The sequence below is a fragment of the Leptonychotes weddellii genome, chromosome 9 (assembly GCF_054177405.1).
Source record: "Leptonychotes weddellii isolate Sample4059 chromosome 9, ASM5417740v2, whole genome shotgun sequence".
NCBI classification, from domain to species: domain Eukaryota; kingdom Metazoa; phylum Chordata; class Mammalia; order Carnivora; family Phocidae; genus Leptonychotes; species Leptonychotes weddellii.
This window is the reverse complement of record NC_138377.1, coordinates 85,154,630-85,178,284: the sequence shown is the minus strand read 5'-3', so window position 1 is coordinate 85,178,284 and position 23,655 is coordinate 85,154,630. Positions and strand designations below refer to the sequence as shown.

Below are 23,655 nucleotides of genomic sequence, written 5' to 3'. Positions count from 1 at the left end.
TGGATACTTAACTGACTGAGCCACCCAGGCACCCCCATGGGCAAAGGATTTTTTCACATACCATCTCAGAAAAAGATTAGTAGGTGATCTCTCAAAAGGACTGACAATAGGAATGTATTTCATTATCTTATTGAACTGATCTGGCTCAGTCTCGCTCTCAGACAAAGACCTATCAAGAGCTGACCCATCTCTGAGTATCAGATTCACATTAACTAAGCTCAGGAGACTGAACAAAACAGACTGCCTACTCACTATTAATTCATAAGTAGAAATTGAGTGAGCATGTCCATGGGGTTGATAGGTTGTATGACAATTCATGTCTCCTTACAAGCAGATATATATGATAAGTCATATCATAAAGTTGCTTAGCAAACATGTTAAAAAAAGAAACAAGTGCAAAACAGAGTCACTTGTGGCTTCACAGCTGAATTCTACCAAACATTTAAAGAAGAATTAATACTATTCTTCTCAAACTATTCCAGAAAATAGAAGGAGAAGGAAAGCTTCCAAATTCATTCTATGGGGCCAGCATTACCCTGATACCCAAACCAGATAAAGTCACTACACAAAAGAGAGAGAGAGATCTCTAATGAACATAAAAGCAGCAATCCTCAACAAAATATTAGTAAACCAAATCCAACAATACATTAAAAAAAAAAATCATTCTCCCTGATCAAGTGGGATTTATTCCTGGGATGTAAGGGTGGTTCAATATTCACAAATCAATCAATGTGACACATTACATCAATACAAGAAAGGATAAAAACAATGTGATCATTTCAGTAGTTGCAGAAAAAACATTTGACAAGGTACAATATCCATTCATGATAAAAATCCTCGAAAAGTAGGCTTAGAGGGAAGAGACATCAATATAATAAAGGCTATCTATAAAAAAACTCAGAGCTAACATCATCCTCAATGAAGAAAAACTGAGAGCTATTCCCCTAAGGTCAGGAACAAGACAGGATGTCTACTCACCATTTTCATTCAACATAGTACTGGATGTTTTAGCCACAGTGATTAGACAAGAAAAAGAAACGAAAGGCATCCAAATTGGTAAGGAAGAGGTAAAATTTTCACTATACACAGATGACATGATACTATATATTAAAAACCCTAAAGACTCACCAAAAAAACTAGAACTGATAAATGAATCAGGAGAGTCGCAGTATGCAAAATCAGTGTACAGAAATCTGTTGCATTTCTATACACTAATAATGAAGTAGCAGAAAGAGAAATTAAGAAAACAATCCCATTTACAATTGCACCAAAAATAATAAAATGCCTAGGAATAAACCTAACCAAAGAGGGGAAAGACCTGTATTCTGAAAACTATAAAATATTGATGAAAGAAATCAAAGATAACACAAACAAATGGGAAGCTATCCCATGCTCAAAGATAGAAAGAACAAATAGTGTTAAAATGTCGATACTGGGCGCCTGGGTGGCTCAGTTGGTTAAGCGACTGCCTTTGGCTCAGGTCATGATCCTCGAGTCCCGGGATCGAGTCCCGCATCAGGCTCCCTGCTCAGCAGGGAGTCTGCTTCTCCCTCTGACCCTCCCCACTCTCATGTGCTCTCTCTCTCTCTCAAATAAATAAATAAAATCTTTAAAAAAAAAATAAAATGTCGATACTACCCAAAGCAATCTATAGATTCAATGCAATCCCTATAAAAATACGAACAGCATTTTTCACAGAACTAGAACAAACAATCCTAAAATTTGTATGGAACCACAAAAGACCCCACAAAATAGCCAAACCATTCTTGAAGAAGAACAAAACAAGGTATCACAATCCCAGATTTCAAGATTAAAAATAGGCAGAAGACATGAACAGACATAACTCCAAAGAAGACATACAAATGGCCAACAGACACACGAAAAGATGCTCAACATCACTCATCGTCCGGGAAGTGCAAATCAAAACCACAATGAGATATCACCTTATACTTGTCAGAATGGCTGGTATCAAAGAGACAAGAAATAACAACTATTGGAAAGGATGTGGATAAAAAGGAACCCTCAGGTACTGTTGGTGGGAATTCAAACTGGTACAGCCACTGTGGAAAACTGTGGAGGTTTCTCAAAAAATTAAAAATAGAATTACCATGTGACCCAATAATTCCACTACTGAGTATTTACCCAAAGAAAATGAAAACACTAATTTGAAAAGATAATATACACCCCTATGTTTCTTGCAGCATTATTTACATTAGCCAGAATGTGGATACGACACAAGTATCCATTGCTAGAGGAATGGATAAAAAAGATATGGTATGTATCTACAATAGAATATTACTCAGCCATAAAGAGAATGAGATTTTGCCATTTGCAACAACATGGATGGATCTAATGGTTATAATGCTAAGTGAAATAGAAAGACAAATACTGTGTGATTTCACTCATATGTAGAATTTAAGAAACAAAACAAATGAACAAAGAAAAAAAAAGACAAAAAAAAAGACACAAGTGTAGAGAACAAACTGGTGGTTGACAGAGGGGAGGTGGATGGGGGGATGGTTAAAATAGGTGAAAGGAATTAAGAGTACCCTTATCATGATGAGCACTGAGTAATGTGTAGAATTGTTGAATCACTATATTGTACACCTGAAACTAATAATAACACTTTATGTTAATTATACAGGAATTTTAAGAAGTAATAAAAAATAAAATTTAAAAAATGATGAAAAAAGTTAAAAAAATGGAGTCGCTTGCCCCCACTGACAGTAAACCAAGATATAATTGCCGGGATTTGACCTCTAACCAGTCAATCTGGAATTTCCTGATTAGCACTACTGAGGTAAATTGCTTAATAGACCACCAGCCTTTCCCCAGAGGAAGGTGACCTTGCCTGAAAAGATCCTTTTTTAAAATTTTCTTAGGAGCTTCTTTGTCCTGCTCTGTTTCTGCCTTTAAAAGTCTTCCATTTTGTAGAGCTTCTCAGAGCTTTTCTACTTGCTAGATGGGATGCTGCCTGATTTATGAATTGTTGAATAAAGCCAATTAAATTTTTCAAATTTACTCAGTTGAATTCCATTTTTTAACACACAGAATCAGAACAAGGAGAATTAGTTTGAGTGGAATGTTTCATGGCATCATGCATCCAATTCTACACAACAGGCTTCCTCTTTCCTATAATGTTTAGGATAATTACCTCTATTTATAAACCTTTAAGACATACCTCACTGGAACTAACTCTCATGTACCATCAGTAAAACCAAGTTTAAGCTTCAAATCATGACCAGATTACCAGCATCTTCTCTTTGCCATTGTCCACAGTTTTTGAAATGTAATTCCCCTTTCTAAAATGTTTAAAGGCATATGACTCTATGACCATCTCAAGATAGTCTCTGCAAGGAACTACTTTTGACAGTATTTATACTTCATTTTAGCCTTTTTGTGACCTAAATAAAATATTTTTGTTTAGTAAAAAAAACAAACAGTATAGTAATAGAAATAGTAAATTCGCAACAATTTTGAGCTATTATAGATAGTAAAAACCAATCAACTTATTTGGTCAGATATATTAATTAGATTTTTGATGGGGTAAACTATATTTCGAATAGTCTTTTAGCTTATAGCTAAAAGAAAGAAAAAAGATATAAAAAAACTGGTAAAATATTCCTTTGGGAAGATAAACTTCATTTTATTTGAAGCTGAGAGCTCATGCTGTATTTCCAGTAATGATGAGTCAAAAAATGGAAGTGAAATGTCAAATATTCTGATAATCGTGTAGAGGTAGGAAGATTTGCCTAAAGTATATGTGTTTTACCTAATGTGCTTTAGATATTTTCTACGAGAATTGGTTGTTCAAACTTATCTGAAATGACATCTTTCTTTTTGGAAAAATTACAAACTCATTTATTTGTGTGCTTTAGCATATTCCAAAAATGTACTGCTTTACATAGTTTATCTCACAAAGTGGTGAATTTAATATTTTGCAGTACAAATTCTAATGCTTCTTTTAGGTTGTTCTTATGTATCCTGGTTCTAAGAATACTATAAGCTGGTGAATAATTCTGTATATGGTCTATCCATGCTTCTATTTTATGCGGTTTAGTTTTGTTGCAAGATTTCTTTTCCTTTAGTGCTCGTGGTTCTTGGTCATGCTGCTTCAAAGAATGAAGAGGTAGACCAGACGAAGAGTGGTGGGCATCGAAGCAAAGTTTATTGAGCAATAGTACAAAGCTCCTGAAGAGGGAAGGGACCCAAGAGGATTGCTGACTTGGCAGTTAAATCTAGGGGTTTTTATGGGCTCTTTCATATGGGCTGTTTTAATGATTAACCCTCCATGTGTCTGTCACCCAATCAGGTTTTTGTCCACGTGCTCATCTACCTATCAGGTAATTGTTCATGTGGGAAAGGGTGGAGGGCCCCTTCCAGGGTGGTGTTTCAGATCAAGAGGGTTGCAGTCCTCACTGTCCTAAGGCATGCAGCCACATGACCACCAGATCAAGCTCTTTGTTTAAATGTACCACTGGCTGCTGAGCTGGTCCCCTGGGCCTGGGTTAGGACGCCCAAGGCCATTCCCTTCCTTTCTGTCACATACAAGTTATAAGTCCTCCCAGTAGGAAGACTTAAGGCTGGGGCATGGAATAAAGCCTAGAATAACAGGATGGGGTCTTTCTCCTTTTAAGGGTAGTTTTCCTCCTAGGACAGGGCCCTTGTCCCTGCCTGCCTTTCTTCCGACTATCCTTCATTAGTTTTTTAGTCCATATTAAAGAAACATTACTCTGTAGTTGTCTTCAGCTACCTTTATCTTTAGAACTGATTAGTACAGATCAGTAGTTCTCAAAATGTGATCCCATCAGAATACAAATAGGCTACATTATCCCTGTCTTTAAAAAAATAACCTTTGGCCCCATATGTCTACTTCCAGCTTTCACTCTATTTCTCTGTTCAGTATACAGCAAAACTACTAAAGAGTACTACTTCCATTCTTTCTTAAACCTATTCCAGGGGTGTCTGAGTGGCTCAGTAGGTTAAGCATCTGACTCTTGATTTTGGCTCAGGTCAAGATCTCAGGGTCGTGGGATGGAGCCCTGTGTCCAGCTCTGTGTTCAGCGCAGTCTGCTTGTCTCTCTCCCTCTGCTCCTTCCCCTGCTTTCTCTTTTTCCCTCTCTAAAATAATAAAAAAATAAAATCTTTTAAAAAAATTAAACCTATTCCATTAAAGTTTTCCATTCTGTGACCTCACCAAACCACTTCTTGTTGAGGTGACCAATGTTCTCCACATTGCCTAATCACATCTGCAGGACTCAATTCATGTGTTATCTGCCAAGATAATTTCACACAGCTGGCTCATTCCCTCTTCTTGAAACAAGTTCTTTACTTGGCTTTTGGGCATTAGTTTGCTAATTTCTTCCTCCTTAACTAATCACTTCTCCTTGGTCTCATTTTTTTATTCATATTCATTCCCCTGACTTCTTCTTCTTTTTTTTAAGATTAAATAGGTTTTACTTTTTTTCCCTCACAAGAACATAAAAATTATTTCAGGGGAACTGCCCATTACATCACATGCCTTCTTTAATGTCCATCACCCAGTTACCCCATTCCCCCACCCCCTCCCCTCTAGCAACCCTCACTTTGTTTCGTATAATTAAGAGTCTCTTATGGTTTGTCTCTCTCTCTGATTTTATCTTGTTTTATATTTCCCTCCCTTCCCCTATGGTCCTGTTTTGTTTCTTAAATTCCACATATGAGTGAGATCATATGATAATTGTCTTTCTCTGATTGGCTTATTTCACTTAACATAATACCTTCTAGTTCCATCCATGTCATCACAAATGGCAAGATTTCATTTTTTTTTTTTATGGCTGAGTAGTATTCTATTGTGTATATATATATACCACATCTTCTTTATCCATTCATCTGTCAATGGACATCTGGGCTCTTTCCATAGTTTGGCTATGGGGACATTGCTGCTATAAACATTGGGGTGCGGTGCCCCTTCAGATCACTACATTTGTGTCTTTGGGGTAAATACCCACCAGTGCAATTGCTGGGTCGTAGGGTAGCTCTATTTTCAACTTTTTGAGGAACCTCCATACTGTTTTCCAGAGTGGCTGCACCAGCTTGCATTCCCACCAACAGTGTAGGAGGGTTCCCCTTTCTCTGCATCCTCATCAACATCTGTCACTTCGTGACTTGTTAATTTTAGCCATTCTGACTGGTGTGAGGTTGTACCTCATTGTGGTTTTGATTTGTATTTCCCTGATGCCGAGTGATGTGGCATTTTTTCATGTGTGTGTTGGCCATTTGGATGTCTTCTTTGGAGAATGTCTGTTCATGTCTTCTGCCCATTTCTTGATTGGATTATTTGTTCTTTGGGTGTTGAGTTTGATAAGTTTTTTTTTTTTTAATGTTTTATTTATTTATTCATGAAAGTCAGAGAGAGAGAGAGAGAGGCAGAGGCAGAGGGAGAAGCAGGCTCCCCGTGGAGCAGGGAGCCCGACGCGGAACTCGATCCCAGGACCCTGGGATCATGACCCGAGCCGAAGGCAGATGCCTAACCATCTGAGCCACCCAGGCGCCCCAGTTTTTGTTTTTTTTTTAATAGATTTTGGGTACTAGCCCTTTATCTGGTAAGACATTTGCAAATAACTTCTCCCATTCTACTGGTTGTCTTTTAGTTTTGTTGACTGTTTCTTTTGCTGTGCAAAAGCTTTTTATCTTGATGAAGTCCCAATAGTTCATTTTTGCCTTTGTTTCCTTTGCCTTTGGAGACATGTCTAGCAAGTAGCAGCTGTGGCTGAGGTCACAGAGGTTGCTGCCTGTGTTCTTCTCAAGGATTTTGATGGATTCCTGTCTCACATTGAGGTCTTTCATCCATTTTGAGTCTATTTTTGTGTGTGGTGTAAGGAAATGGTCCAGTTTCATTCTTCTGCATGTGGCTGTCCAATTTTCCCAACACCATTTGTTGAAGAGACTGTCTTTTTTCCACTGGATATTCTTTCCTGCTTTGTTGAAAGTTGTGCTTAGTTGTGCTTAGTTGACCATAGAGTTGAGGGTCCATTTCTGGGTTCTCTATTCTGTTCCATTGATCTCTGTGTCTGTTTTTGTGCCAGTACCATGCTGTCTTGATGATTACAACTTTGTAATAGAGCTTGAAGCCTGGAACTGTGATGCCACCAGCTTTGGTTTTCCTTTTCAACATTCCTCTGGCTATCTGGGGTCTTTTCTGGTTCCATACAAATTTTAGGATTATTTGTTCCAGCTCTGTGAAAAAAGTTGATGGTATTTTGGTAGGGATTGCTTTGAATGTGTAGATTGCTCTAGGTAGCATAGACATTTTCACAATATTTGTTCCTCCAGTCCATGGGTATGGAGCGTTTTTCCATTTCTGTGTGTCTTCCTCAATTTCCTTCATGAGTGTTCTATAGTTTTCTGAGTACAGATCCTTTGCCTCTTTGGTTAGGTTTATTCCTAGTATCTTATGGGTTTTGGTGCAATTGTAAATGGGATTGATTCCTTAATTTCTTTCTTCTGTCTCATTGTTAGTGTATGGAAATGCAACTGATTTCTGTGCATTGATTTTATATCCTGTCACATTACTGAATTCCTGTATGAGTTCTAGCAATTTTCGGGTGGAGTCTTTTGGGTTTTCCACATAGAGTATCATGTCATCTGTGCAGAGTGAGAATTTCACTTCTTCTTTGCCAATTCAGATGCATTCCTCCGACTTCTAAATGTTGGAGTTCCCTAGAGCTTAGTCCTTAGGTCTCTTTTCTATGAATACTTTATAGTCTTACCGAGTCTCAGTCTCGAGTGTCATGATTTCAGATAATTTCTTTGTGTGGATATTGTTCAATTGATTGTATTCAACTTGGACTTCTCCCTTGAACTCCAGACTACATATTCAATTGTCTCACAAGAGCTCTACTTTCCCCAGATACTCCCTTCATTTCCTTCATGGGTGTGGTCAAACATCAACTTATCAGAGACCTTCCCTGACCAATCTACCAAATATAACTCTTTGCCCAAGCACTCCTTTTCCCCCAACCCTATTCCATTTTCCCCATAACATTTATCACTTGGCATGTTTTATATGTATATATAGGCATACATAAATATTTACATGTAAATATGTATATATAATTTACATATGCACATCTATACATGTATATAAATGTAAATATATGCCTATATGTATATAAAACATAATACATGTATGTGTAACATATGTAAACATAAATATTTACAGTACATAATATGTATATATACTTGCACACTTATATATCTATACATATGTTTTTTGTTTTTTTTTTTCCTCCTAGAACTTACTAGAATCTAAGCTCCATGAGGGTAGGCTCTTAGTGCCTACAGGAGTCCCTGGACTTCAACAACAGGCACTGAATGACTACATAATGGCATTCCAGACAATGTGCTTAATTCTGAGATATAGCCTATGTGAGAATTTTAGCAAAAACAAAACAAAAAGGACCTAGCCACCTGCCATTGTAAGAAATTTTAGGTTAATATCTAGATTCTGAATATTAGAAAGTTATCTTCCCTTGCCAAAGATCGAGTACTTGCAGTGAAGGGGAAAAACAGGTTATATAGATTTTGCGGAGAAAAGGCTACTAAACTCAAATTTTTAAATTTGCTTTATTCACCTAGATATCTTGTGCAATTCCTGGATTTTTGATGTTTTAAAGGATGTGAACAAAACTAATTTTTCTTGCTTCTGTCATTAACAAATCTCCAATTTTGAGGTATTTGGAAAAACCTCATGAGGCAGAGTTTGAGCTATTTCCTCACATCAAACCATTTTTTATAAACAGAAGATCCAATTTTTCTGATGCCTTAGGAACTCACAAGATTATTTTTCTAATTGATGTTAGATCCTGAGCCTGAAACTAACAGTGATTTTTTTCCATACATGTACTCAGACTCAAGTGTGGTTACAACAGATGGCAGCTGAAATAAATAAATAAGTCTTTGTATACAGTGGAATTACAGAGTTTGAAGAATAGTATAATCCGTCATCTACCACTGCTCACACTGTGTTAAGGATATATCATATTATTTGCGTTTATAAAAAAAGTACCACATCTCTTGCATCTTTGTACTCTTAAATGTATTGCTTCTTCTTCCTGGATGACCTTTCCTTTGATTTGATTTTACCTTCTCCAGGATGCTTCTCCTGATGTCCTTGCTCTAAATTTGAGCAATCTGTCTTTGTGTCTGAAAGACCTTTTGCATACTTTACAGAAATTATCACAATTTATTAATTTGCTAATCTCAGTCCCCTAAAATATTATTCATTTAAACAATAAAAGACACTGTCTTTTATTCCTGTGTTTCATTTGCATTGTATGGTGCCTGTCATAAGTAGGCGTTCTATAAATATTTGCCAAATGAATGAATGAATAACAGGTCTTTTCTTCTACTAGCCTAGCAGTGGAAACTAACGTTCTCCCAGGTTCTAAGCCCTTAGTTGAAATAACAGAAAACTGGGAAATTACTGGTCAGTCTTCCTTAATTCAATTTTTTTCTTAGTGCTCCTGTGTTTCTTTGTCTTGATAAATATACTCAGTGGACAACTGAGACCCTGAAAGCCTTTTGAAACTTTTGGAGAACATGTACTAAATAAAGCCAAGATGTACTAAAAGATGTCTACTTTTTATTCTATTTTGAACACATTTTTATTTTCAGTTATCAGTTCAAATGCTTTATTTCTTAAAGGTATTCTTTAACTAATTCAAATACTTCTATGTTCCACGTTAGGTATTCTAGCCTTAGATTTAAAACTCATTTTTCCTGAGTATATTTTCTCTTAAATATACAAAGGAATATATTTTCATAGAGTATGTTGAAAATTAGGAAAATCAAGGGTTCTGGTTCTATCAGGTGTAGTGTTTAGAGAGTTATTTTGATAGAATCCATTAGCTCTAATATGGCTTGAAAATACTTGCTCCCTTGGAGTATAACTGCAGGGAAAAAACTGTGGCATAGGTAAAAATTCACCATAATTACATGAACTGGTTTTATACATAATCATCTTAGGTTTTGATAGTGAGGTGGCTGTATGGAGTGTCTTTGGGTCCAACATACATGAAAACACAGGATTGCCAGGGTTCACACAAGGAGGAACTTGTTCAGGTTTCACTTCTGTGCCTGAATTTGAAGCTGAAGCACATTTCTTGTCCTAAAATATAAACACATCAAATTATTCTCAATTATAAAATTTTGGAAAAAAAAACAAAACTAAAGTTAGCATCAACCCTATCTTATACATATCATTCACAAAAATCAACTCAAAATGAATTAAAGACTTAAATGTAAGACCTGAAAGCACAAAGCTCCAAGAAAAGAACACAGGGGAAAGCTCTGTGATGTTGTTCTTGGCATAGATTTTTTGGATATGACACCCAAAGTGTAAGCAACAAAAGCAAAAATAATAAGTGAAACTGCATCAAACTGAAAAGCTTCTGCACAGCAAAAGAAGTAATCAACAGAATGAAGAGACAACCTACAGAATGGGAGAAAATATTTGCAAACCATATTGATAAAGGGTTAGTATCCAAAATATGCAAGGAGCTCATACAAACAATAGCAAAACATAATCTGATTAAAAACGAGCAGAGGACCTGAATAGACATTTTTCCAGATCAGACTGACAGATGGTCACCAGGAACGTGAGAAGGTGTTCAACATCATTAATGATCAGAGAGAAATGCAAATTAAAACCAAAATGAGATATCATCTCATGCCTGTTAGAAGGCTAGTGTCAAATAACAAGTGTTGGTGAGGATGTGAAGAAAAGGCAACACTTGTGCACTGTTGGTGGGAATGCAAACTGATGCAGCAACTATAGAAAACAGTATGGAGATTCCTCAAAACATTAAAAATTAAAATTAGTATTACCATATGATCCAGCAATCCCAGTTCTGGGAAGTGAAATCACTATCTCAAAGGGATATCTGCACCCCCATGTTCGTTGCAGTACTATTCACAATAATAGCCAAGATATGTCCATTAATGGATGAATGGATAAAGATGTAGCATACTATATTCTCACGTATACATACACACATGAATATTAATAATCCATAAAAAGAAGGAAATCCTGCCATTTCAAACATGGAGGGCGTTATGCTAAGTGAACTAAGTCAGACAAAGAATACTAGAATCTCACATATATATGAATCTAAAATTTTTAAAAAGTCAAACTCATTGAAACAGAAGAATGATGGTTTTTAGGGGGTGGGGGAAATGGAGAGGTGTTGGTCAATGAGTACAAACTTCCAGTTATAAGAAGAATAAGTTCAAGGGATCTAAGGTACAGCATGATGAGTATAGTTACCAATACTTTATTATATATTTGAAAGTTGCTAAGAGAGTAGATTTTAAATGTTCTCAGCACAAAAATAATTTTAATTATGTGAGGTGATGAATGTGTTAACCTTATTGTGGTAATCATTTCACAATACATACATACAAGAAATCGTGTAATACACCTTAAATTTACACACTGTTATATGTCAATTTCATCTCAATAAACCTGGAAAAAAACAAAACAAAAAAGCACGTCCACTTCACTTTTTCAGGAATTCTGTTCTCTTGAGGGCAGTGGCTAATCCTCATTAAATGACATAATATCTGTAGAAAGTAAACTTATCAAAAGTATGTATACGATAGCTTTTAAAAATCCTGTACTGGAATCATGAGAATTTATAAAAACATTTGTAAATCATGGAGAAAATCTGCAAGAAGTCATAGCTAGAAGAGGACATACTGCTGAATTCTAGAATGAAAAGAAAAGATAAACATTTAGGGATTTTAGCCTTGTCGGCATAACCATTAAGCAAATAATTACACAACTAATAATTAAAATTGTAGTAAGTCCTATGGAGAAAAAAAAATACAAGATATTTATGAAAATTTATAGAGGATTCTAACCTAGTATGGAGGCTAAGAAAGGCCAATTTAGTGAAGTATCATTGAATCTAAGACTGGAAGGCCAGGAGAAGATAGAAGTGGGAACAAAGATAAACTCAGCATGGCCAAAGTCAAGTAAGTTAGGGTGAATATGACTGAGATGAGAATAAAGGGACAGAGGCCAGATCCTGAAGGGTCTTGTTGACTCTGTTAAAAATATGGATCTTTATGGTGAAAGCAATGGAAAGCTATTGAAGGGTACTAAGGAGATGCATGTCATTAAGTAACGAGTTTTAGTATAATTAATTTGGCTGCTGTTAGAGCCTTGAATGGATGTAGAAAGGAGCTACAGCAGTCCAAGTGACTGATGACAATGATCTATAGTAGGGTGGTGGTATAGAGAGGGAGATAAGTAAACAAATTTGAAATATATTTTGGAAGAATTCACAGGGTCTAGTGATTAATTGAATGTGGGTGGTGATGAGGGACAGATCAAGGATGACTACTAGGGTTCTGGACAAACATTGGGTAGCTGGTGGTGCAACTTACTACACTTTTTAATATATAAATTAAATATGTGTATATATACATATAATTTAATAGATACTTAAAATACAAGTAATTTAGCTATTTGGGGATGCAAGGGAGCAAGATATTCAAAAGAATGGATGCAAAAGTGCACATAGCTTTCTAGCACATGCATATAACATGCTTTATCCTTAGTAAAGTCAAGTCTATTAAAAACATCAAGCTTCATTAATGAAGATGAGAGAATTCAAATGGAACAGACTATATAAACTATTTATCATTCATTCACTGATTCAGCAAATACTTATTGAGTGCCTACTGTGTGCCACACGTTGTTAGATGTTGGAAATGCAGTGATGAATAATACAAAATTCCTAAGGCTTACAATTTATTATATCGAAGACAAACATACAGGAAACCAACTCAGTAAATGATGTTGGGAAACTAGATAGCTATTTTCAAAAATATATATCTTCGCCTTCAAATATTATCAAAATAAACTTCAGATGAATTAAATACACACTGACTAAAAATCACATTATAGAAAAACCAGAAACTAGGAGAAAGATATTTTTTTTTTTTAAGATTTTATTTATTTATTTGACAGAGAGAGATAGCGAGAGCAGGAACACAAACAGGGGGAATGGGAGAGGGAGAAGCAGGTCTCCCGCCGAGCAGGGAGCCCGATGTGGGACTCGATCCCAGGACCCTGGGATCATGACCTGAGCCAAAGGCAGACGCTTAACGACTGAGCCACCCAGGCGCCGGGAGAAAGGTATTTTTAACCCTCTGAGAAAGGAGGACATTATAAATTTAAAAGTGACAAAAGAAATTATAAAGGAAGGGATTGAGGTATTTAATTGTCCTATTTATACCTGAAGATACAGTTAATCAAAATTAAAAGGTAAACCACAGACTGGGAACATTACCTAGAAAGAATGACAAAGGATTAATGTATTTAACTCATAAACATTTTTATTCCTATGTAAAAAATGATAGGCAAAATATTGCAACTCCGATGAAGCAAAGATAACTATTCTAAAAGATAAACTGTATCTTGGTAGGAAACATAACTGTATTTTAAAAAATGTAAATGAAAACCCATACCCAATTTGGCAGTGAAAGAGCACTTTGTATTGATGATTGTCAGGTAAATTAATGTAACCCCATTTTAAAAAATTAATGAAATGTATGAAGAACTAAAAACTGTTAATGACTTTGAATCCTGAAATTTTAGTTTTTAAGTCTATCCTAAGAAACGTAACTGTAGTAAAAATTCAGTCCACAACATTACTTATAAAAGAACTGAAACATGTACTGGTTAAATGGATGATAATTTTGATTATATTGTTTATGCCAAATATACAAATTAAGTACTTGAAAATAGTTTCTTAAATAATTATGTTTCTTCCCCAGTTTACATTGGTGAAGATGAATATTAACCCTGCCCTGGCTTAATTATCTCAGTATAATTCCAGCCTGATGGGATTGCCCAAATTCTGGTACTATAGATTTTGTTTGTTTGTTTGTTTAATAACCTTCATTTTGAGATTGTAATAGATAGCTTTTTTTTTTTTTTTCTGATAGACTTGCAGTGGTTAATCCTTTATAAACTCAATTTTGCTTGTGTTTCTATTTGGGAAAATCATAAATATATGTAAGAACCAGAAGTAAGAACATACATATACCATCTTATATCTACTCATGTTTTAACTGTACTTGTGGCTGGTTATAATCTTGAAAAATAAAAAGGTGTCATAAGTTGAAATGAACCTGAGTTAAAATGTTTTCCCCGGAATAACATCCCTAAAATCCACCTTTTCATTTAACAGTACTATAAAACTATATTCAATCAACTCTTTAGTCAACTATTAATGTTCTACTTGAACAGTGTCCTTAATAAACCTTTTGGAATTATTTTTCTGTGATTAAGGAATTTAAAAATCTGAATCAAGTTTAATGAAAAGAGCACTGGAGTTATGAGACCCAGGTTGTAGTCTCCTGGACTTGCTGGGAATGTGAGAATTTGGGTAAGTCTGATTCTCTATACTTCAGTTTTCTGTTTGTAAAATAAGGGAGCCTGGATTATTTGTTCTTTTTAAATATCATCTTTTAAAAGTATCATTTATTCCATAGAAATTATAAAGTTTGTAAACATACAGTTTATAAAATGAAGTGATATCATAGAGTAGTATATTACGTTCTCATGCTTTGCCTTAATGACAATCATAAGGCAAAGTAACTTTTCAGAAGAGCTTCTTTCAGTAATTTTGAGAAATCGTTTGGATCTTCTTGAAAATCCAGTCCAAGAGTGCTTGATTTGCTGCTGTATTTGCATAAGGGGAAAAAGCCTTTTTCTTATTATGAATTACCCTATTACAAACATAGCTGTTAGAGATGAGATTGCTGGTCTTTTTTTCCTCAAGTTTTCCATGTTAACTATCCATTTCTTTAAAGATTGACATTTTAATTGACAAAGGTTTGAGGTGTTTACTTATTGTTCTATTGTCTTGGTATATTGAGCTGAGAGCCTTAATCTTTGGCCTGAGAAAAACTTCACTGCTCAGTTCTTGGGAATTAGACCATTATTTTATGAATATTTATCTTGCTAGAACCTCCAGCTACCACTGACCCTGCCACCTTTAGGACCCACTTCATTCCTTTGGCTTTGCTAATCAAAACCAAAATCTTACCTACCAATAACCCTCAGAAGTTATCTGAAACTAGAAGTCCTTTATCCATAGTAGTGTTCTTTTGTACAGTGCTTCTTTTACTTTTATGTACATATGAAATACACAGGAATCTGGTTAAAAAGTAGATTCTGGGGCGCCTGGGTGGCTCAGTCGTTAAGCGTCTGCCTTCGGCTCAGGTCATGATCCCAGGGTCCTGGGATCGAGTCCCACATCGGGCTCCCTGCTCGGCGGGAAGCCTGCTTCTCCCTCTCCCACTCCCCCTGCTTGTGTTCCTGCTCTCGCTATCTCTCTCTCTGTCAAATAAATAAATAAAATCTTTAAAAAAATAAAAAAAAAGTAGATTCTGACTCAGGTGTGGTGTAGGGCCAAGATTCTGCATTTCTAACAAAGTCCCAGGTGATGCTCAAGCTGCTGAGCCCTACATGACATTGTGAGTACTGGCTACACACACTTGTTATGAAAGATGTGGCTAGGAGTTAAAGAGGCCTCTGGGAGATAGGCAAAGGAGTGTGGGGAGAGAGAAGGCCATAATCATACCTGCATGGCTTATACAAGAACATGTCAAGCAGACTAATTGGAAATCTTGTTGGTATTTGCGTATCTTCTGCTGTAAGAGTTGTAAAAAGCATCTATTAGGTGTCACCAGTTCTGCGTTCTGATATTGGCACTAATAGCTATGTGACTTTGATGAAATTATTTTATAAGGATATAAATATAAAATCTGTCTATAAATATAAAATAAAGGAGATGGATTAGATGGTTTTGTTTCCTAATCTGAGGACTCGGGTATCAGGAACTTCCAAATGTAGCAATAGCGACTGTTAAAAAACAAAATTCAAGCAAGTAAATTTGAAGATCTAATTGGCTTTATCAAGCAACTCACGAATCAGACAGCATCCTGAGTGGTACAAATGGAAGGTTTTCATAGGAAGGATAAGTTACTAGCAAGAGAAAAGATTGTTTCAGGGATTAAGGTCCAAGATGGCAGAGGAGTAGGAGACCTTAGTTTTGTCCGGTCCCAGGAATTCAGCTAGATAGCTATCAAATCATTCTGAACACCTGTGAACTCAAATGGGAATCTAAGAAAAGAATCACTGCAACTCTACAAACAGAAAAGCGACCACTTTCTGCAAGGTAGGAGGTGGGGAGAAGTGAATCCGAGGTGATATATTGGAAGGTAACCATGGAGGGGCGGGGAAGGGAGCCTTTCTGAGCAGGCTACTGGAAAGTGATATAGCAGCAGAGTGGAATTTTAGAGGTCTGCTCTGGTGAGGGACATCCCTGCCTGAAAAGCGCTTAGGTGCAGAAGTGGGGTGGAATCCTAGGTGGGACAGTGTGGTCTCAGAATCCCCGGGGTCACAAAAAAAAAAAACAAAGGTGTCTGAGTGCGGCAGGTTTCCCAGGCATTGGAGTGGCGAAGCCAGCTGCAATCAGTGAGCCCAAGAGTGGGCTTTCAGCTCGGAGTTGCCATAAACCATGAACACAGTCGGGCGACTGCTCTTCAAGCAGGGCCCCAGCAAGTGGTAGAACCACGGTGAGACCCCCTCCCCCCCACCCTTCCCTGGAAGGAGCTGTGCAGGTGCACACTGCAGAGTCTGCAGGGTTTGGAGACTCGAAACAGAGTCATGTGCCTGAGATAGAAACGCTTGGTCACAGGCTGGGTGAGCAAAGAGTGCAGACGGAGACCAGGGAGACAGGAGTGATTGACTGCTTTTCCCTGAAGGTGCACTGAGGAGTAGGGCCCTGAGCTTCCAGTTATGGGGCTGGAGACGGGGAGGCCACCATTTTCATTCTCATCCTCTAAAGTGGCAGGGAAAGCCTTCAGAGAAAAAAAGGCACATAAAGCAAACCAGAGCAGATTACTTAGCCTGGCCCCCTGACTAAATGCAATTCCATCCAGGGCAAATGCACCTGAGAATTGGAGCAACAATATCTGCAAGAACAGTCAGCTAAGACCAAGTTTAATAATCATACAGAACTGAAAAACTCTAGCACTAGGGGAAAATAGTATATAGAATTCATGGTTTTCTTCTCATGAGTCTTTAGAGTCTTTCAGTTTTAATTTTTTTCTCTTTCCTTTTCAATCAACTTCTTATTTTATCAACTCTTTTTTAAAGTTTCTTTTAATTTTCATGTTTTACAGTTACATTCTATCCTTTCATTGTATTTAATTTTACTTTTGTATATATATGTTTTTCTTTCTTTACAATTTTGGGATGCAGTTTCTTCTAGACAAAAATACACCCAGAATCTACTGTATTGCTCTGTTCTCTTCACCTGTCTGATCATATTCTCTCATTTTTTTTATTTCTTTTTTTTATTTTCATCTTTATGGTTACATTCTATCATTTCAATGTATTTAATTTTATTTATTTATATATATACATAAGTTTTTCTTTCTTTACAATTTTGGGATGTATTTTCTTCTGACAAACAGACCAAAATGTACCCAGGATACTCTGTTCTGTTCACCTGCTGTTTATATTCCTTTTTTCTGTTGTTGTTTTTGTCTTTTAATTTTCATTTTTACCCTTACATTCTATCCGTTCTCTGTATTTAATTTTATTTTTGTACACATATGTTTTTCTTTCTTTACAATTTTGGGATCTAGTTTTCTAACAAAGAGACCAAAATACACACAGGATCCAGTGTATTTCTCTATTCTACTCACCTACCTGATTTTATTCTCTCCTATTTATTTATTTTATTTTAATTAATTAATTTATTTTTGGTTTCGGGTCTCTTCTGATTTGTTTAGCATATATTTCTCTGGGGTCATTGTTGACATCTTAGTATTTTGTTCTCTTGTTCATCCATTCTTCTCTGGACAGAATGACAAGACAGAAAAACTCATCTCAAAAAAAGGAACAAGAGGCAGTACTTCTCTCAGGGACCTAATCAGTATGGACATAAGTAAGATGTTGGAACTAGAGTTCAGAATAACGATTATAAAGATACTAGTTAGGCTTGAAAAAAGCATAGAAGACACCAGAGAATCCCTTTCTGGAGAAATAAAAGAAAAATCTAATCAAGTTGAATAAAAAAAGACTATTAATGAGATGCAATAAAAAAATGGAGGCTCTACCTGCTAGGATAAATGAGGCAGAAATACAAATCAAAACCACAATGAGGTACCACCTCACACCAGTCAGAATGGCTAAAATTAACAAGTCAGGAAACAACAGATGTTGGCAGGGATGCAGAGAAAGGGGAACCCTCCTACACTGTTGGTGGGAATGCAAACTGGTGCAGCCACTCTGGAAAACAGTATGGAGGTTCCTCAAAAAGTTGAAAATAGAGCTACCCTATGACCCAACAATTGCACTAAGGGGTATTTACCCCAAAGATACAAATGTAGTGATCTGAAGGGGCACATGCACCCCGATGTTTATGGCAGCAATGTCCCCATAGCCAAACTATGGATAAAGAAGATGCGTGTGTGTGTGTGTGTGTATAGAATAGTACTCAGCCATCAAAAAAATGAAATTTTGCCATTTGTGATGACGTGGTTGGAACTAGAGGGTATTAGGTTAAGTGAACTAAGCCAATCAGAGAAAGACAATTATCATGATCTCATTCATATGTGGAATTTAAGAAACAAAACAGAGGCTCATAGGGGAAGGGAGGGAAATATAAAACAAGATGAAATCAGAGAGGGAGACAAACCATAAGAGACTCTTAATCATAGGAAACAAATTGAGGTTTGCTGGAGTGGAGGGTAACCTGGGGGCCGGGGTAACTGGTTGATGGACATTAAGGAGAGCATGTGATATAAGGATACTGGGTATTACAGAAGACTGATGAATCACTGAACTCTACCTCTGAGGCATTATATGTTATTTAATTGAATTTAAATTTAAAAAATATTAAAAAAACAAAAAGAGACACATAGATCAATGGAACAGAATAGAGAACCCAGAAATGGACCCTCAACTCTATGGTCAACTAATCTTTGACAAAGCAGGAAAGAATATCCAGTAGAATTTCCCCTTAGAGGGTAGGACAGAGGTTCTTTTTTTTTTTTTTAATTTTATTTATTTTATTTATTGACAGAGAGAAAGCAGCATAAGCAGAGGGAGCAGAAGAGGGAGAGGGAGAAGCAGGCTCTCCACTGAACAATGAGCCTGAGGTGGGGCTCGATTCCACGACCCTCGGATCATGACCTGAGCCAAAGGCAGAGGCTTAAGGGACTGATCCACCCAGGTGCCCCAAGGACAGAGGTTCTTATCAAGCAGATCCCCTGGTTTTCCTTTGGGGGAGGGAGAGGGCGGGCCCAGGTAACAAATCACCTCATTGGTGTTGACAAGAAAATTCCAGATTGATTGGCTTAAAATTCCTCTCCTGGAGAGGTTGAAAGTGCAATTAAATCTTCCTTTGCTGTCCTGGGGACAAGTGACTCCACCTTGGCCCCTGTTTTTCTTTTTAACAGAACTGATTTTGTTATTCAAAAAGTATAAAGGGATGTGTAGATTTACTCATGATACGGCCCCTCATTTGTGATAAGAAGCTCTTAATAAGTGTGTTCTGTGGTGTCCAATTAGGCAAAAAAATTTGGTAGTTAAAAATACAACAAAAAAATGTGGCAGTACTTAAAAATATTGGTAATACTTAAGATTTAAATCCTTCCAGATTAGAAGTTACATTATTATATCTAAATAACTTCATGGTAGTTGGCAGTGTACAGTAACTGATCTTTTAAGGTTGTATTAAATAGAAGATTGTTTACATGCATTAAAGTGCCTTTTCTTTGAAGATTCTAGAGTAGATTCTTGTGATTCATGAAGCTGAGACCCTTTATGAATTCTAAATCTTTAATACTAGTAACATAATCTCAATTTCTTCCTCTAGAATGAAGATAAGAATGTTTACAGTGCTGTTGTGTCAAACTTAAGTGAGGATAAAACCTTTTTGAGTTTCAAATTTGGGTCAGATTAGTTAGGTTCCTCTTTAGCATAACTGAGCTTGTCCTGAATTCCTGGTTTATTCTGCTAAATATCTTGCCAAGTTAAGTTTCTCAAGGTCAGGAACCTAATTTGTTTTGAAAGCTGAGCCCAATTCTGGAAATATGAAGTAGTTAATCCACTTTCTTTTCCTTTGTTCAGATTTGAATGAATATCAATAGAGTGTTGTTGGAGTAGCACCAGGCAGGAACTGTGACTTAGGTTCCAATCCCTTACCAGGATTTCACTTCTGTGTATCATCTGTAAATTGGTAAAAACAAAGCAAGACAAACAAAAAACCTGTCATAATTCTTGTGGTTTTGGAGATAAAATGAAAGAAAACTGGATGTAAGTGATAAATTGTTATATACATGGAATTAGTTTTTACCATTTTCTTTCAGGTTTATCTCAATGCATATGGATGATGTTCCAGATTCCGTTCTGAAGTTTACAGGTTAACTTTACATTAGTATAGTACAGTTGACTAATACTTCATATTCATATTCTTGCAGGAAGCTGGCAAAGCTGGAAGTAGAACTCATCAGATCTTGCTACTTCTTTGTGACACTGCCAATTAATTTGTTTTAAATATCAAGAGCACAGACACTGGATAATAGCAAGTCACCAGAACCCTATGGTATCTCAACAAGTCAGGTTTTCTCAAAATGTCTAGGTTTCTGGAGTACAGGGAAAGCTTCGTAGGTGGAAGGTGGCTCCCCTGTGATTTGTAGGAAAAAGTACCAACCCTAACTTACTTTATGGATACCCAGTCAGGTTGCCCAGGGCAACCTCAGTCACAGAGGACTGACTCTCATCAAATCACCTTCTACTACCTTCTGGTCATCTTTGGCCCAAAATGTAATACAGTAAACCAAATCTAGTCAAAACAGAAGACAAATTAGCTGATAAACTTTGTTGGCATAATTTGTACCATATAATCAGGAAATGTTAGGGTCTACCTGAATCTTTTTGACTTCCAGGATAATTCACAAATGTTCACAGACTTAGAAACAAAATACTCATTGCTTTTACTTTTTGTCATAGGTCACTGCAGTTTTCTTATTTGGGTTTCACCCTCTTCAAATCTGATATTCTTCAAATGTGGAATTCCAATTGATACAATTAAAAACAAACAGCCTTATACAAAGAATAATAAAAGGATTATTTTAAATGCTCTGCCAGGTTACACATAGGATCAGCAAATATTATTTAAGGATAAAAAAGTTAATTAAAATTGTAAAGGATTCTTCTAAAATTGACGGTCTTAAAAAATTAGACTGTGAAAGTGCCTTGAAAAGAATAAAAATCTACAAAGAGATGGTATTAGCTTTCTCACTAATGTAATTTTCAGACTCCCCTGGAATTAGAGAAAGCCAAGCCACTGTGACTTTTCAAACTTCATCCTTATAAACACATACACATTTTTAAAAAGATAAATAAGAACAAGTCATTGAGATAATAAAAATGTTCTTTATGGGAGCTGTAATTTTAAGATTAAAAAATCGTTGTTTTTTTGATGTTGTAGTCACAGGTGATGTTAACTATAGCAACACCAAAAGCAAACAAAAAACCCTCCAAAAGTCTAATTTTGAGGCACCTTTTTGTTTCTGCTCAGTCCCATCATTCTCCTTGTTATTGCTTTTCTTACTTTTTTTTTTTTTTTGCCACAATTGGGGGACAGACCTTAAGTTTAACCTTAAACCTTAACTTTCTACGTTTCCACCAAAAGTGAATACAAGTGTACCATATTCTTTTTTCTTTTTCTTCTTTTTTTTGCTCCTATCCTTTTGAACAAGGCACAGTGTAAAAAAATGTAAAATTAACAAGGGGGGCGACTGGGTGGCTCAGTCGTTAAGCATCTGCCTTCGGCTCAGGTTATGATCCCAGGGTCCTGGGATCGAGCCCCGCATCGGGCTCCCTGCTCCGCGGGGAGCCTGCTTCTCCCTCTCCCACTGCCCCCGCTTGTGTTCCTCTCTCTCTGTCACATAAATAAAATCTTAAAAAAAAAAAAATTAACAAGGTACGTTTTTCTCATTTAAAGCCATCACCGCAGTTGCACAACATCCCCAATCATTTTATACTTCCAGAGGCAATTCTGGCTCAACGCGATGCACATTTACATCTGTGTAGCCCAGTGGTTGCCTAGAAAGGTGTTTCTTGGGGGGTGGGGCGAGTGGCGGTGCGGAGTGCCCCAGATTTATAGCAAGGAATACCAACTGTCAAAAACATTCAGCCCTCTGCCCACACCCACCCAGTCGTACTCGGTCATTCTCGGTATCTTCTTTATTTTTTCGGCAAACGCAGTCTTTCCCGGCAGCGGATGGCAAGAAGACCAGCGAGCGCGCTGGGGAGAAGCCTTTTTACTAGATCCAATTAAAGCCGCAAAGAAATCTTGAACGGTCCGCTAGATCAATAGGTATCAACTCATCCGCCTAATCCAGGGAGCCGCCCTCGGGGTGAAACCGCGAATCCTTTAGAGTGGTTGTAGAAGCCCGTCTCCATGGCAACTGACCGCGGAGCCTCTCTCCGCCGGGGCCCGGATGTTGTGGGGATCGCTGCCGCCCCGCCTAGCTTCCTGCCGCCGAGCCAGGGCGGGCTGCGCTCCTCTTCGGGAGTCGTAGTTCTTCCCTCCTCCCGTGCCCGACATGAGGAGTGGTAGGGACTACGAGTTCCGGCATGCGCTGCGGCGCCCCGCCGGCCGCCGCCTCCCGGCTACGGACGCCAGCGAGCAGGTTGTTGTTTTTAAGTGAGGCGTCACTGTGTCGGAGCTGGGACCGCTGCCACCGCGACAGTCTGCACAGTCGGGCGGAGGTGGCGCTGCCCGTTCAGGTACGGCCCTGGGCGGGTTGGGACCCCAGGAGAGGAGTCTCGGCCGCCTGTCGGGGCCTTGTCCCGCACCCGCTGCTGAATTGTCTGGCGGAGGCAGAGGCGGGGTCTTCTCTGAGGCTGGGGGCTGCTCGGGCGGGGACTGACTCCGGGCGGGAGCTGCCTCAAGGGTGGTCTGGGAACGCGAGTCCGCAGCCCCCCAGGTGATTCGGCCCCTGAGGCATAGGGTTGGGAGGTCTTGCAGCCTCCGATCCCTGCTTGCGGACCGGAGCGGCGTACCAGGGAATTGGGGGAGCTGATGGCCGGGGGGACCCTTCTTCCTTCACTAGGCTGGCTGGGGCGCTTCTTGGTCTTGATTGATGAGAATCCATAAGATGTTATGTGCGTCACCCGGCCGGTTTTTTCAGCCGGCTCATCTTTTTTGGTGACGTTTGAGCCCCGTGATGCCAGGAATAGAAAGATTAAATATTAAATAATGCAACTGAGATTTCTGCTTATACGCCAGGCTGACAGTGATCAGATCCCTTTCCTTATCCTTTTCCCCCTCAACCGGCCCACTTTAGCGTGGTCTTCCTAAACGATAACTCCACTGTAGCAGCTGTCCACACAGTTCCTTGTATGCTTTACATATTTATCTTTGTTTAATGAATCCAGCTCTGCCATTGGGAGCGGCAATTTTAACGAACTCAGTCAATTACGGTACTTTTGTTGGGTGGGTGAAATTTGCACTGCTTCACAATTGCTTTATTTAAAAACGAAGTGGAGCTTTCTTGTAGCTAGAATAG

At 37.8% G+C, this 23,655-nt stretch overlaps 1 protein-coding gene across 1 annotated transcript; it reads right to left on the bottom strand.

Annotated features, from left to right (window-relative positions):
* Positions 1 to 8,610: 8,610 nt before the first annotated feature.
* Positions 8,611 to 15,647, bottom strand: PIERCE2 (piercer of microtubule wall 2). The gene is made up of 3 exons (XM_081831866.1): positions 15,642 to 15,647; positions 14,612 to 14,737; positions 8,611 to 10,150 (listed from the first exon to the last, which is right to left on the bottom strand). Exons 1-3 carry the CDS (start codon positions 15,645 to 15,647, stop codon positions 9,803 to 9,805), a joined length of 480 nt encoding a protein of 159 aa, XP_081687992.1. The 3' UTR covers positions 8,611 to 9,802.
* Between the last annotated feature and the right edge of the window lie 8,008 nt (positions 15,648 to 23,655).